The 15,831-nt window shown below is 37.7% G+C and overlaps 1 protein-coding gene across 1 annotated transcript in view; it reads right to left on the reverse strand.

Moving 5' to 3' along the window:
• Positions 1 to 8,030: 8,030 nt before the first annotated feature.
• The window catches only part of LOC134326308 (tripartite motif-containing protein 16-like), a 48,666-nt gene continuing 40,865 nt past the window's right edge, over positions 8,031 to 15,831 (reverse strand). The window contains exon 8 of the mRNA XM_063008459.1: positions 8,031 to 8,247. Coding sequence (XP_062864529.1) covers positions 8,031 to 8,247 — 217 coding nt within the window. The remainder of the gene's footprint in view (positions 8,248 to 15,831) is intronic.

Raw genomic sequence — 15,831 nt, forward strand, 5'->3', positions numbered from 1 at the left:
TTCACTGTTGGTTTTAAACAGAAAATGAAATTGCTATATTAGATTTATATGCACTGCCCCCTGGTTCCATGAACTATAGCTACTGTATAGAAATCTGAATCTGTAACTGGTCATATTGTGTACACTGCCAACCCTGGTTACTATAACAACCACTGTATCAGAGAATGTAATGTGGCCTTTCATTAAAAAAATAAATCAATGTCAGGTGTAAAATGATAACCAGACAGTAGCAACATTTACAGTCACAAACAAATCAGGTTGGTTTACTGCAATGGTAGTTTGAAATGCAGTGGCATTAATAAAAATATTGTTTCAACAAGAACACAAAAAGCTCAATAAGAGCATTTTCCACACCTTTAACTGTATACACAGGTGTAAAATATGTAATTTTTAAGATATAAAATATTCTTTGCCAGCCCATTACAGCTTCACATAGTGCCCAGCTCACTCTCTTCCTGCCAGCAGCAACAGAATTTCTGTTATCCATCAATGAACATTTAAAGGAAATGGTATCCTACATCTAACACCAAAGATTGCTGTGGCCATTTATGATCTGATAAGCAAAACATAATTTATCATGTAATGTTGAGCATTTAGCAGTTTGCAATAAAATAAATCCTTCAGCTAATAATTAAGGTTGCTGTGGCTGTTTATGATCCAATCAGCAACACTTGCTTCATTTGTACATTAGGCTTATTAATGCTGGCAAATTTTCTCTTCTGATTTACAAAAAATGAATTTGTAGAAATGCTTCAGCTGATGCCAAGTAGCCTTTATTACATGGAAACTTGCAGAAAATATAAAAATATTATAAGGTCAACATCATACAACAGATAAAAATTGAGTTTAATGTGCATATAACAATATAGAACATGATGTAACCTTAAAAATAGTGAGCCTGCATGAGATTACACCCACCTGTAATATAGTTTCAGTTCAGAGTTGACTGAATAAAATATTTATCGATTTAAACACATTTACGAATGATGGTAGAACCAATCATGTTAAAATACAACATAAATTGAACTTGAGTTGCATTAGATACAGCTGGGAAGATGTGATACATTACATAAATTAAAATGAAAATGACAGCACTTTTCACAATCAGACTCGAAGTAGTTTACAAAAAACCCTGGTCCAAACCTTAATGAACAAGCTAAGCAAAATATTGGCAAGGAAAACTACTCCCTCAGAGCAAGAGGAAGAAACCTTAAGAGACTCATCCTACACTGGTCCAAACTAGAAAAATTAATAAGAATAACGAATAATTAGCCTTGGCCTAATAATTAGAGGACTGGGCTTGGTACCAGAAGGTTGCCGGTTCAATTTCCAGGATCTATGGCTGAAGTGCCATGGGCACCGGGGATGGCTGCCCGACACACTGGGTGTGTGTTGACTGGTGCACTGGTGTGTGCGTGTTCACTGCCACAGATGGGTTAAATGCGGAAGACATTATTTTATAGTCAATGCGAAATCTGACCGGGAGCCAGTGCAGTGTGCATAAGACAGGGGTGATGTGTTCATATTTTCTGGTTCTAGTAAGGATTCTGGCTGCTGCATTCTGGACTAACTGCAGTTTGTTTATACACCTACTGGAACAACCAGACAAAAGGGATTACAATAATCCAACCTAGAGGTAACAAAAGCATGGACAAGTATTTCTGCGTCATGTAGTGACATCATAGCTTAGCAAGGTTTCTAAGATGATAGAAGGCTATCCTGGTGGTGATAGCTACATGAGCTTCAAAAGAAAAACTGGAATTAATAATCACACCAAGGTCTATAACAGCTGTACATGGTGTAACTGAAATACCATCCAGAGTTACTATGTAATCAGAAAGTTTACTTCTAGCTGCCTGTGGTCCTAATATTTTTTATTATATAATTTAGTAAAAGAAAATTGTTCAACATCCAGAGTCTAAACTGGTGTCTCTTATCTGGATGTGCTTAAGTCAAGCAGTACAAGCAGGGAGACACAACCCTGATCAGAGGCCAGTAACAAGTCATTCACAACTTTAACACACAGGCCTAAACCCTGACTGACAAATGTTATTTCTATGCAGGTATGAACATAGCTGCTGTGCTACAACCTTTTCTAGGATTTTGGAGATGAAGGGGAGGGTTGATATCGGTCTGTAATTAGACAACTGGCAGGGGTCTAGGTTAGGTTTTTTGCCAGAGGTTTGATAACTGCTTTAAATGATTTAGGGACATAGCCAGTACTAAGAGATGAATTGATCTTTTTTAAAAGAGTTGTATCTGTTTTAGGAAAGTTGTGGGTACGGGATCTAGTATACATGTTGTCAAGAAATTAGTGAAATTAACTTGGTCTCACGGAGAGGGTTAAAAGACTCTAAACGCTGATCTGATGTAACTATACTGACATCTAGTTGGTTTGTCATCAGATTGCTCAGGTTTAGATTAATAGTATTAATTTTGTGCCATATGTTTTCAACTTCATCACTGAAAAAATTCATAAAGTTGTCGCTGCTAAATACTGATGGTGTGGATGCTTCTGTAGTGGTGGTCTTCCTAGTTAGTTTTGCTACAGTATTAAATGTAGGATTAGTTTTGTTTTCTTCTAGCGAGGAGAAATATTTTGCTCTAGCAGCACTAAGAGCTTTTCTATAATTTAGGAGACTCTCCTTCCATGCGGTTTGGAACACAACCTGGTTAGTTTGACTCTGTTCTAAGACAGTCATTCTGCTGTTCACTCAAGGGGAGGCTGCTACAGGAAGTCAGGGAAGGGTACACAGGAGGGAAGTGATGTCTTTGAACTTTTGAAGGTTGAAGACAACTTAAGCTGCTGCTCCATAAGATGATGTCCGTTGTACATGCTGAGATTCGAGCCAAAACCTGTGTCAAAAGGAAGAAAAGAAAGAGTAAGTTGAGTGTTGTTAAGCAAAACAATGGTAGACAAAGCCAAGTGAAGAAAAGATCACCAAATTAGGTTATGACGAACACTGCCATATTGTTATTGCTGTACTGTCCTGCTGCAGTGGCATCAGATCTGTTTTTTTTTTTACAAAATATATACACAACAAATGAGTGTTTCAGCTAAAATAGCTCAATAGATCAAGTTACAGAAGACAGTATATTTGCTGTACACGTTACATAATAACCAAACATTAAGTGGTTTAGTTCCTTAAACATCACATGTACTGCATGCAGCACCTCAGATTGATCTTTCAGGCAGTCCTTTACGCCAGACTTGTTTTTAGTAGGGTTGAACTAATAGAAAAACTAAAATTAGGGCAATAATCTTTGAAAAGCAATACAGCAGTGTATTCTGATAGTCAGTCAGACATTTTCTCATCTGCTTAGTCCGTCAGAGTGGTGGTTTGTCCGGAGCCCACCCGGAATCACTCAGCACAAAGCAGGAATACATATACCACATACCACACACACACACACACACCGAGGGGCAATTACGTGTATCCAATAAGCCTACCCTTTGTGTTTTTCAGGAGCAGGGAGGGAACCAGAGCACCTGGCGAAAACCCACACAGACACAGGGAGAAGCTCCAAACTCCTCACAGACAGATGCTGAAGCGAGACTCGCCTGTATAGTTTTTCAATTCTAGCAATATCTTTAAGTCATATATTTGACACATAAAACATTAAGTCTGGTAATACCTATAAACTGTGATTGCCTGTCATTATTTTCACATTTGTTTAATTCTGTTTTGTGAAAATAATAAATATTAAAATATAAAATATCACTCCAACGGGTCACATTTTTTACCCCAGTGGTGGAGCATGGAGTGATGCACATTCAAAGGGTAAAATATTTAAAGCATAAGACTGAATATCTGTGCATTAACACATCTTAGTGAATTATCCCATACTAAATTAGTCAATTTAGGGAACATTAACAAATAAGGCTAGTATACTGAATAAAGTATGCAACACATTAACCACAAACAGCCTATTTATTATGCTGTAGGCATTGTGATTCTCTTGACTATCACCTTATGTTGCAACTCATCTGATTTTAAATTAATAACAAAGGAAAAAGAGAAAGTTAGTGAGACTGAAAATACAAGGCGAGTTAAACGTCTTAAACAATTGATCATAATAGGCTTTATGGGAAGCTCATGCTCAGTACAAAAATATTGTACTACCGTATAAAAGTAAAATGTAAAAAATAAAAAAGTTACTCTTTTACTATATTAAATGTAAGTTATACTTAAGCAATCTTGATGGTGTATATTAATAACCTACTGTAGGAGCACTGGGTGCTGCATGGTGAAGGAGCAGTGATGCCACAGTGATGCTACAGACTGCCAAGTGGACCATGGCTAGATTAAAATTCAACATTTGCTGTGGCTGCAATTTCATTCAAGGTCAACACCCATTCCATTTCAAGTTATGTCAATCCATTTACCTTCAGTTTTAGAAAACCAAAAACCTCTGTGAACACACCAGGCCCAGTTCTAACACCCTGCATCCATCTTTGCAGGGCTCTTATTCTTGGTAGAGGAACCCTGCACTACCTGCAGGGTCTTGTAACCTGTTGGACCAGCAGCAAAGTGATTGATCTATTTCGTCCCTTTTGTGTTTAGTCTGACTAATGCCTCAATTTGGTCATTTTGAAAAAGTGGTCTTTAAATGATTTGTCCCCAATTCACTTTGTTTGAGAGCAGCATTATCGTTCTTTATTATTTTAGTGCTGCTTTTGCTTTTTTTCTTGTCTATATTTTTTTAACAGATCCCAATGACCTTTCCCTATTCCTTACTTTAAATAAATCAAACTTTAAGCTTCCCAGTGCTGTGGTTTTTGTTTGTAAAAAGTGCAAATGCAGTGTTTGAATAGGATTACCTCATTTTTGTTGGTGTAATCTCTGGTAATGTTAAGATGTGTGTCAGTCACTCTGAGCGACAGGAGCATCTCCAGGCAGCACAACAAACCATGGTGGAGACTATATGCAGGACAACGCAGAGGAAAGAGCACAGACAAACTGTTTAAGTTCATGAGACATTCATTTAATGAATTTATGATGAATGGTAAATAAGTGCATAGTAAAAACAAGGACAAGGCACATGTGTGTGTGTGCACAGATATATAAATGTGTTTTAATGTGTCATGTCCTGTCTAGACATGAGGCGTTTGAATGTTTCCCTTTTAATAGCAGATTTCTGCACCTGCAAGTCAATTTTGGCTTCTTCTCCTTCTGTTGTATTTAAAAGTCAAAGTTTACACTAGTCAGTAAGTTAAGATTACACAGACCCTCAGTTAAATATATCAATAAAAATTAGGATATGACTTCTTTTGACAACCATACCAAGTTTAAGAACATAAAGGTGCACTCACACTAGGCGCTGTTGCCTTGTACAATACCAGAGAATGATTGTACTCCCTTTTCCCCTGTGCACACTGCTATGTTCTGGGCCCGAGCACACTTGTGTCTTCACTATGCAACTGTTTTGTTGGAGAAAGGTATGTTTGCTACGACAGCATATTAGGGCCACTGCTAAATACATGAATAAATACATACATTCATACATGGATAAATGCTCTTTAACCAAGGTAACTCTTTTCTTTAAAAAAATGCATACTGATGTAACTATGTAAACATGTTGATGTGCTATATAAATATTGTTAATCAATGTATTTATGAACTATTGATTACCAAAACTCACTGTTTTGTCTGTGTATAGAGTCCACATGAATCTATTGACCACCAAGCGTACTGAACTGCCTTCGATGCGTCTCACTCAACACATCTATGCTTGCAGGCTTGTCACGTGTCACTTTGTTCCCTAATTTTGGTTCAACTGCAAATACATATGACCAGTATAAAAGCAAACCAGGACCCAATGTATTTGTTTCGTGTTAAATATAGCGTCATCCCCTGTAGCAAGTAAAAGTTTCTCCTCCTGATCAAATGCAATGAAGCATACCTTGGTCTAGCTGCTCTAAATCCTACATATACACCTAATAGGGACAAAAGTATTTGGACACCTACATATTACACCTACAGGAGAATTCATGACATCCCACTGTGAAGGCTTTCTACAAGATTTGAGTGTGTCTGTGGGAATTATTGTCCATTCATCCATAAGAGCATTTGTGAGGTCAGGAAGTGATGGACAAGAAGACATGGCTCACAATCTCCATTCTCCATTTCCCCCCAAAGGTGTTCGATGGGGTTGTGGTCAGAGCTCTGTGTGGACCGATCACGTTCTTCCAGACCAAACTCACCCAACCATGCCTTTATGAAGCTTTCTTTGTACACTGGGACACAGTCATGTACAAACAGAAAAGAGCCTTCTCCAAACAGTTCCCACAAAGTTGAAACCAAATAACTGTCCAAAATGACTTGGTGTAATGAAGCATTAAGAATTCTCATTCCCAGGCCTAGACCAAGCCCTGAAAAACCCCATAACATTATCCCTCCTCCACCAAACTGGGTTGACACAGTGCACTCATTCTCCTGGCATTCACTAGGTGTTTGATTTTATATACCTGTGGCAATGGGAATGAACAAACCCCCTAAATTTAGTGATTAGGAAGTGTGTCCCAATACTTTTGTCCATATAGTGTATAAAATCAAGCACTTAGTGAATGCCCATACAGAGCTCTGACCTCAACCCCCTCAAACACTGCTGGGATAAACTAGAATGAAGATTGTGAGCCAGGTCCTCTCATCCAACATCACTGTCTGATCTCACAGATGCTATATGAACTGATACATTTCCCACAGACACACTCTTGTAGAAAGCCTTCCCAGAAGAATGGGAGCTGTTATAGCTGCAGAGGGGAACAGACTATATATAAATGTCTATGGATTTAGAATGGGGTGTTATAAAAGAATACTTTTGTCCATACAGTGTAGCTGATGATATTTACTAGACTGAACACCCTGAGGAGGGCGGCGGGAAAGTGTGAAAGTGACTGCACGCGCTCGCAGTCTCGCGCAGTTTGAGGGTATAAAAAGCCGTTTTTAACCCTCAGTTCGTTATTTCTGGCTTTAAGGAGTTTACCGGAGCAGAGTTTAGAGGTAAGAAATAAATACAATAAAACACAAGATATGAAAAATTCATATGTTATAATGGGTGACAAAACAATATAATATACCGGTATATTAATCAGAATAAAATAAATCTTTTTAGATTAACCAGGTTAACTTGAGTTAGCTTTGAGGCTAACACAGATGGATTGTTGTGGTAAATAAAATACCAAACAATATTTTTCATTTTCAGTTTGAGAGGAACAACATTATTAAACTTTTAATATTTTATTAATTCTCGAAATATATAATTCAGAGGAGTCGATTCCTCTACACCGATCGCCAGAGGAGTCGATTCCTCTACGCCGATTACTGTTGTTATTGTAAAGTGTAACGGAATCGTGGATCCCGCTTTGGTCCGCGATGCGTGGTGCCGTGGTTAACATTGAGTCGACTCAGAGTCGTGATTTATTAGTTGACCATCGAGCACCAACAAAACGGAACACTGTAAATTATCTTAAGCTCTAAGATGTTCAGTAGTAAAACATTAGGCACAGTTTAAACACACACTTTAAACTAAATGTCCAACGTGTCTGACTCCAACAGGCTAAACAGCTGGGCTGCTCACGTTCAGCACAATATCACTGACATATACTGGACAATTACCATTTAAACAAGAACTTAACACATTACCGACATTTCTTAAAGCTTAATTACGTGCCACTACTGATAACAGAGGAGGACAAATCCACGAGCATCCCCCGTTCTGCTCCCACACGTGGACTAACTGTTTACAGCTCACTGCAGACAACAACCGCCTACTTTCAGAGAAAGATCTGACTGACATCCAGAACCACCAATCACCAAATTATGCCGATCGGACCAGCGAGCTGAGGGCGGGACTAAATTGATGTCCCATATGCAAATTAAATATGTAAATAATATAAAATGTTCGAATATTTTTTACATTTTAATAGATATTGTATTTTGTGATTTAATTAAAAGGGTAAAAAAAATTGAGATGCAATATTGTTATGTGCAGTGCGCTCTGGCCAGGGATTCGCTTACAACTCTGGGTCAGAAGAAGTGATTGACACTTCTGCAAACCAATAGCAGGGACTTGGAGGAAGACAAAAGGCTTGTTCGAGATGAACTGCGCCTCGCCTTGGTGGTCAGCGAGAGCTGCCGGTTGCAGTTGGGGGAGGAGGTTAAAAGAAAGCCGTCAAGTCGGACAGTCGCCACCTGCAACCCACGTGAGCTACAGCGGATCTCGCGGCGTTTGCGTTCTTCGTGGCTGATGAAGTAAATGCAGTAGAAATCGCTCTGCTTTTGCGTGAAATCGAACTAAACATTCTTGATCACTGAGCAGGTTAAACCCAGCGTTTGTTTTCCAAATCCATAGTGGTGAATATAGATGACCATAAAGTGTCAAACTAAGTTTCTGTAAAATCTGTAAATATATATAGTTTTACTCATCATTCATTTATCTTGTAGATTGGTGAAAAAGAAAAGTTCTAACAAACATGTTATCAAACACATATTTATGTTATTGAATAGATTTAAATATTTGTCTACAAAAATTTAAATGAATAGACTTAAACTAAGAAGCCTATTTTTCAAGACCATCTATTGAAACATTTCACATGAAAACGTGTGAATACATAATTTCAAATATATGCTTTGTTCAAGGTAGAATTAGTGAATATGATAAAACAATGTACGTAAAAGTGTTCTAGAAATAATTAGATGGAAATTATAAAGTGCACTCAATCAGACCTTAATCATTATGGTTGTGTATATGGTAAATAGACTGCAATTATATTGTGTCAAAGTGGCTTAAAGTCCAAACTGTCTAATTATATTGTCTACGTAAGGACTTAATCACATTTACCCTTCTTTAGGCTTGTTCCAAAAATACAACATTTTGTAGAGGATGTTGTCCCCCTCTATAGTCTCTCAGAATTTAGAGGTCATTTCAGACTCTCCAAAGGACAAGTGGAGGTACGATATGATGACCTTCTTTTCTCTCACTTACTATGTAGGATCTTATAAGCACCATTGGCCCTGTCTATATGAATCCACAGCAGACAAAATTGCCACTGACAAAGAGTGTCCTAGCCTGTCTATGGACACTGTCGAACCAGGAGTCATAAAGGGGTATTTCAGACCGATTCAATATCACAAAATCCACTCTTGCCAAACATCTCCATGAGTTTTGTACTCTGGTAAATACGCACATGGCACACCACATTTCCTGGCCTTTAGGACAAACCCTGCACAATTCTTTGTTAGGCTTTCAAGCAGCTGGATTTCCAAACACTATCTGTGCAGTAGATGGATGCCACATTCATATTCAGAAGCCACACTGTGACAACCCCTGGCATATTTTAACAGGAAACAGTTCTATTCTATCATTCTCACTGGATTTTGTGACAGTCACCGGCGGTTCACCCACATCAGCGTTGGTCATCCTGGTAGCTGGCATGATGCCAGAGCCTTTCGCCTCACAGAGGTTGCTCTTCTTTTGGAAGAAGATCCCCTGTCCCTGGTCCCACAAGAGATGTATATAATTGGGGATTCAGCCTACCCTCTATTGCCCCAACTGATGAGGCCTTACAGAGACAATGGGCACTTGACAGCTAGGCAGAAGTGCTTTAATAGAAAACTAAACACTGGCCGTGTGGTCATTGAGCATGCCTTCTGCAAAGTTTAGGAGACTCCGATGCCTGCACATGAGGAATGTCCAGTCCATCAGCTCAGCAGTGTCAGCTTGTTGCATTCTACACAGTGTTTGCTTGGAGCCAGGAGACCATGGCGATGATGTGCAGGATGAAGAGGATGATGAACAGCATTCACTACAACCTCACAACCAAGATGTAATTCATTATAGACATAATAAAAAAATGTTTTTGTGTCATCTTTAACTTCATGCCTTTTGGAGATCATTTTATCTTCAACTTGCTTAACTGTTCACAGTAACAGTAATTTTGACTGAGGTGCCCAAATGTTGGCTGTATTTTATAGATGCATTGTTAAACAGTAAACTTCAGTATGCTCACCGATGTGCCCGGTATGAGTCACTAATGAATAATGTGGTTAATATGTACATTGTACAATTGTGTAGAAGTTTGTGCTTCTTCGAGCACTGACAAATCAGTTATTTAGTCATTGATGATGAATAGTGGCTGTGGTTTATTGAAGATGAATCTCTTAACACAATCATCTTCTGAACAAGATTGTTTTGTTCTTCCAGAACAGCTTACCTTCTGGCCTTGGTTCTTGTAAAGAAACATGACACCATGCACATCCACACATTTTTATTTATGTAGCATATTTTAAAATGTTTACAAAGTTTACAGAGAAGAATGAAAAATAAATCAAAGTGTAATAGTGATAGTGGTATTAAAACAGTTAAGATATAAAATATTAAAGCAATTCAGATTGCTTTATATTAATAAAATTAGAAGACAAGAACCATCAGAAGTTCTAGAAAAACATCAAGATAAAAAGATATGTTACATTAAAGAAATATCAGGTAGCTTACTTGAGTCTTTTCATGACATGGAATGATAATTATGACATATGTCGCAATTTGTACGAAAATAAACTGTCATGCTACTAGAAAGCATGATAGTATTTCGCACATATCAGGTCTTTAAGACAAATAAACTGAGATTTACATTTTAGAATGAAACGAAACTACCGCCAGAGGATTCAGCGGAGCTTCTAGCCAATGAGGATTAAGCTCTGTCGTCATCAAGCCGTCTCTCAGGTAGCGCAGCCCGTGGAGAGCAACTGCAGAGACTGGTTCCGCCGCCTGCAGCCGCCCCGCTCTTGCGAGATTATAACTAGTCTGTCATTGTGACGCGCCGGTGGCGCCGACGCAAGTCGGACAAAATAAACTAACCGGCATGGACCGTACCGAGCCAGGCGGCGATCAGTCTGCGCAGCGCCGGGTTAAGTCGAACAAGCCTATTGTGATCAGTACCGTAAAACAGGGTGTAAATGCGCACTAAAACTTTATTAAGTAGAAATAGCGAGACCGAGCAAGTCCAGAAGATCTAAAACAAATGCAGCTCCCAGTTTCAACCTCAAAAAGCTTCATGAATCTCTTTTCTAGCAAGAAAACTCAATAAAAAACAAGAACACAACAAGAACTCAGCACGTTTTCTCCACTCAAATGATCCACAGGTGAGTTTAATAACAAGCAGCAGAAACAGCGTCCTGTAATAAGAGTCCCAATACCGCTAGATCCCACCGTCACTCTGTTCACTGTAGTGCTGCTGGGTCCTAGTGCCCTATAGTTCACCTACCATACTGCGCTCCATGTGTCTCCTACATGCAGTAACCCACAGTAATACTCAGTATGAGCAGAAAGACGCGACTAACTTACACTTTTACATTTAGTTCTTATTGTTATATTCTGAATTGTGTTTGTTTGTAAACTGTGAATTAGTTCTTAATCTGGTCGTGATGTTAGTGAATTAAACCTACATCTCTCTGATGGTCTGATCGATGAGCTGTCTGTTCTGACATGCTGCTTAAGTCTGTCTAGCTCAGTCAGTAGAGCGTAAGACTCTTAATCTCAGGGTTGTGGGTTCGAGCCCCACGTTGGGTGAGTATCTTCATTTAACATCTACTGAAACCAAAAGGACTTTGGACAGCTGGTCTCCGGTGACCTATCAGGTGGATATTTGTGCTTGTAGGACTGTTTTTTACTGGATGTTTTCAGTTACTTATTTTCACTATTCTGTGGGACTACACATTGTTGTTGTGAATTGTTTTATAGTGAGTTGAAAGTTACTAGATTAACTGGCCGGTTAACTCAGTTGGTTAGAGCGTGGTGCTAATAACACCAAGGTCGCTGGTTTAATCCCCGTACAGGCCACACCCACCTTAACGGTTAAAGGTAGCATGGTTGAGAGAGAGTCAGGTGAGCATGTGCTGTGTATCAGGACTTTCTAACCTGAGTAATTTAATCACTGAAAGTAAGAATACCACCCTGTTCTTCTGCCATCTTTAATTCTGGCTTCATTTCACCTAATGAATGTGGCATGACCTTTATAAATGCTTACAATCAATTTTGTTAATGGCAAAAATAAATAAATAAAAAGAGAACTGCTGTGTAACTTAGTGAATTCTTGCACTGCACATGGCAGAAGACTAAAAGAAATGTAGGCCGTGTAGAATAAAAGTATTAGCAAAGTATGAGGTTAAAAGCATCAGCTTTTATTTATTCTTAGAAGTAAAATACATGAACCTCAGTCATCTCACATGAAGATCTGTTCTGCTCAACTACAGTAAAGCTCTCCATCGTTTCTGTGTGGCAGCTCCATAACTGAAGGGCTGTCAGTGTAGAATCTGGTATGTGGGTATATGCCCTACCCTTGGTCATCGGCTGGTTAGCTCAGTTGCTTAGAGCGATCCCTGTACAGGCCACATCCACTTTTTGACTTAAACTAACAAACAAGTGATCCTTCTCTAACTAGCAGGTCCTATTGACCTGGGCTTCAAACGTTGTCTCTGACAAGTGTGAGATCTGTGTATGTTGGTCACTGGAAGTAGTTTTTTTAGTTTTATAAAAACATTTTACTTACGTGTCCAGCCCTGCTACACAAACTGTCATTTTTGTCCCTGTTAAAAACTTTTGCTTAGTTAAAGCAACTAAAGACACATTTAAAATGTTCATCTTTTATTACAGGTTTAAAGTTGCATAAAACAAATGTTTGTACAAATAATATAAAACCAAAGTACAAAATAAACATTTCACTTATTTTAATGATCTCACAAATAAAGGTCAAATGCAGCAGCATCTTTTAGATCAGAACAGCTATTAACATTAAATATCACTAAAGAGGAAATCCTGAAGACAGCAATAAAAACCTTTTATTTAAATACAAGCTTTAGTAAAGTTACATAGTTGATCCATGGTAAAAAAAGAACCTCACAACTCAGCACAATGATTAAACTGCACAACCCAACAAGTTAAAAATAACCCATCATGTTTTCTGTCCAATATTCACACAGTGCTGGGTTGCCAAATAACACATTCTCACCTGAATTCATCCTTTTCTTTCCTGTATACCAAAAACAGTCGCCATTGCAGGTCTACAACACGTTACAAAAACACTTGGGACAAAAGAGCCATAAACACTCTAATTTTTATATATTATAAAATCTGTACCCAAGCAACAAGATAATTTATTTTTAGCACCACTAGATGGCGACGATGTCTGTACAACATTTTGAACTTCACTTTAAAAGTCAGTTGAATGTGTTTTACTGTAGTAAGAATGAAAGTATGAGCTGATCTTTGTCTCATTGTGTAGCTTTGATGAAGAAAAAGCCGCTGGGTCAGTGTGTAACAGGAGGTTTGGAGTGAAGGTGGGTGTGTGTGGATAAAAGCTTCCAGCACCTGTTATTACCAGGCGGTCTACCATCTAACCAGGCCCGACCCTGCTTAGCTTCCGAGATCGGGTGATCTCAGGGTGGTGTGGCCGTAAGCGAGAGACGCTGTAAACAAGCTGCTTCTTATAGACGTCCGTCGTTCAGCCTTTCACTCCGCTGTGTCGTCTTTTACTTTCTCTGTTCTACACGCAGCTTTTCAAATAAAAGATCCTGAAACAGTGACCAATCACACAGAGAACCACACACACCGCTCAGCTGCTGCTGCTGATCCTCTTTCACCTGCATTTAGTACAAAAACACCACAACAAATCATCTGGATTCAACCTTTTCTTAATCATGTACCAGAAAAGTCGCTCACTGCTGCCTACAAAATCACACAAACACTTTATACACAAGAACTTTTAACTTTTATTTTACATTGTTCCTGCCGGCTTCATGTTAAAAGCTTAAAATTGTTTAGGTTAGGTTTGTGTATGTATGATTTGTGTACATTTTATTTATTTAAATTATCCTCTAGACCACACAAGGAGGATGGAGGTCCCTGCTGAGTCTGGTTCCTCTCAAGGTTTTTCTTGTAATTTTAAGGGAGTTTTTCCTTCTCACTGTCGCCCTCGGTTTGCTCAACAGGGGTTTTTGGTCTGTTGGTCCTGGATTCTGTGAAGTTGCTTTAAGACAATGTTCAGTGTAAAAAGCGCTATATAAATAAATGTGACTTGACTTTAATTATTGTTTGCCCCCCATTTTGTGGCACTATTGGATAATTGTTAAAAAAAATATATGATATGGAGATCTTGTGACCATTGTTCACACAGGCACTGACTTAATTAAAGTAAACATAAATAAAATTGAATTAAAAAACAATATCAAACAATAAATCAACAAAACCTTTTGAATGGATAAAAGAAATGGAATAAATAAAAATTAGGAAGAAAATGATTAACTTGAAATTAAAATAAAACCTGAAAGTAGAAATAAACAATAGAATTTGAACAATGCAAACTAAACCTTTCTATAAACGTTTACTAGGAAAAGTGAAGGTACAACCTAAAGCTAACACATACTGGAGCAGATATAAAAAAAAAAAAAAAAAAAAAAACACTTTTGCTAAAACACAAGTCAATTTTAATGAGTTAAGATTATATAGAATAAATTTGTGTGAATCTCCAAATGAACCTGCTAATATCATTTCTAACAGAACACTGTTTAACATAAGGAAAGAAAGTTTGTTTTGCTTTTTTATATATTTATTGTATATTACTGTCAGTGTTTTTAACAAACGTGTCCGTCCAGAAGCGAATATTAGAAATTTGTCCTTTAAAAGTCACTTTCTAGCTGTTAGCACAATAAAGTGTCCGTCTGTCCTTTTTATTCAAGCACCTACAGCTTACAGCCACACCTGAATCAAATGAAGACAGACCATGGGAACCATGTGATGATTGCAAGAAGGAAGTGCAAGCAATGATGGAGGAAAGGAGGAGGATGTAAGATGCTGTCTAGCATCAGTAACTGTAAAATCTTACCATGATTTGTTTTTGAGGAACTTGGCTTCCATATATTTTATTGTTTGCTGAATATTGAAGGCTAACACAGAGTATCACATCATGACCACAAATTTTTTACTGATATGTTGACAGTTTTGAACAGGAAATACAGACTACACAACAGTCTTAAGACTCCTGAGATTATATATGAAGTTAAAAATTAGAATAAGTACAAATAATCATCAATACAGTAAAAAGTAAAAAGTAGATGTATTGTGAGCTGGTGTGAAGAACAAAATTTGTTTTCAGATGTTCTCCTTGATTGCATGAACTTGTTAAATCACCAGCACACTTAATTTAAAATTATGAAGTGTTGATTAACCAAACTAGGTACTGGATGATAACCACAAATAATATTAAACTATACATTCACATACAGAAAAGCACGACTTACTGTATTAATGTTGGTTGTTTTTATTCTAACATTAGTTTTTTCTGAACAAATAAACTCTTACTTTTAAACAGTTTTATTTTTATAGCTTTTAATATCTCATTTTCTCAGGTGCCTAAAACGTTTGTATGTGTTTCACTTTTCCTATTTAGTTGTTTGCTAGAAGACAGATTGAGAATAAAATATAATCACAGTTATCTACAGTGTATCACAAAAGTGAGTACACCCCTCACATTTCTGCAAATATTTCATTATATCTTTTCATGGGACAACACTATAGACATGAAACTTGGATATAACTTAGAGTAGTCACACTGTAACAAATTGCTGTAGTTTTTACAGTAAAATCGTACAGTAAATTACTGTTTTATGCTTTTCCATGGTTATACTGTAAAACGCAAAGCATTTTGGGTCATAATGTGCTTACAACTGCCAGCTGTATATTTAGCAGTAAAATATGAGCAAAAAACAGGCGGTTATTTTGCCTGCTGTAAAATCGCAAAATTCCAAAGATTTACTGCTGTCAGGAGTTTCTTGC

Source organism: Trichomycterus rosablanca, chromosome 14 (genome assembly GCF_030014385.1).
Source record: "Trichomycterus rosablanca isolate fTriRos1 chromosome 14, fTriRos1.hap1, whole genome shotgun sequence".
NCBI classification, from domain to species: domain Eukaryota; kingdom Metazoa; phylum Chordata; class Actinopteri; order Siluriformes; family Trichomycteridae; genus Trichomycterus; species Trichomycterus rosablanca.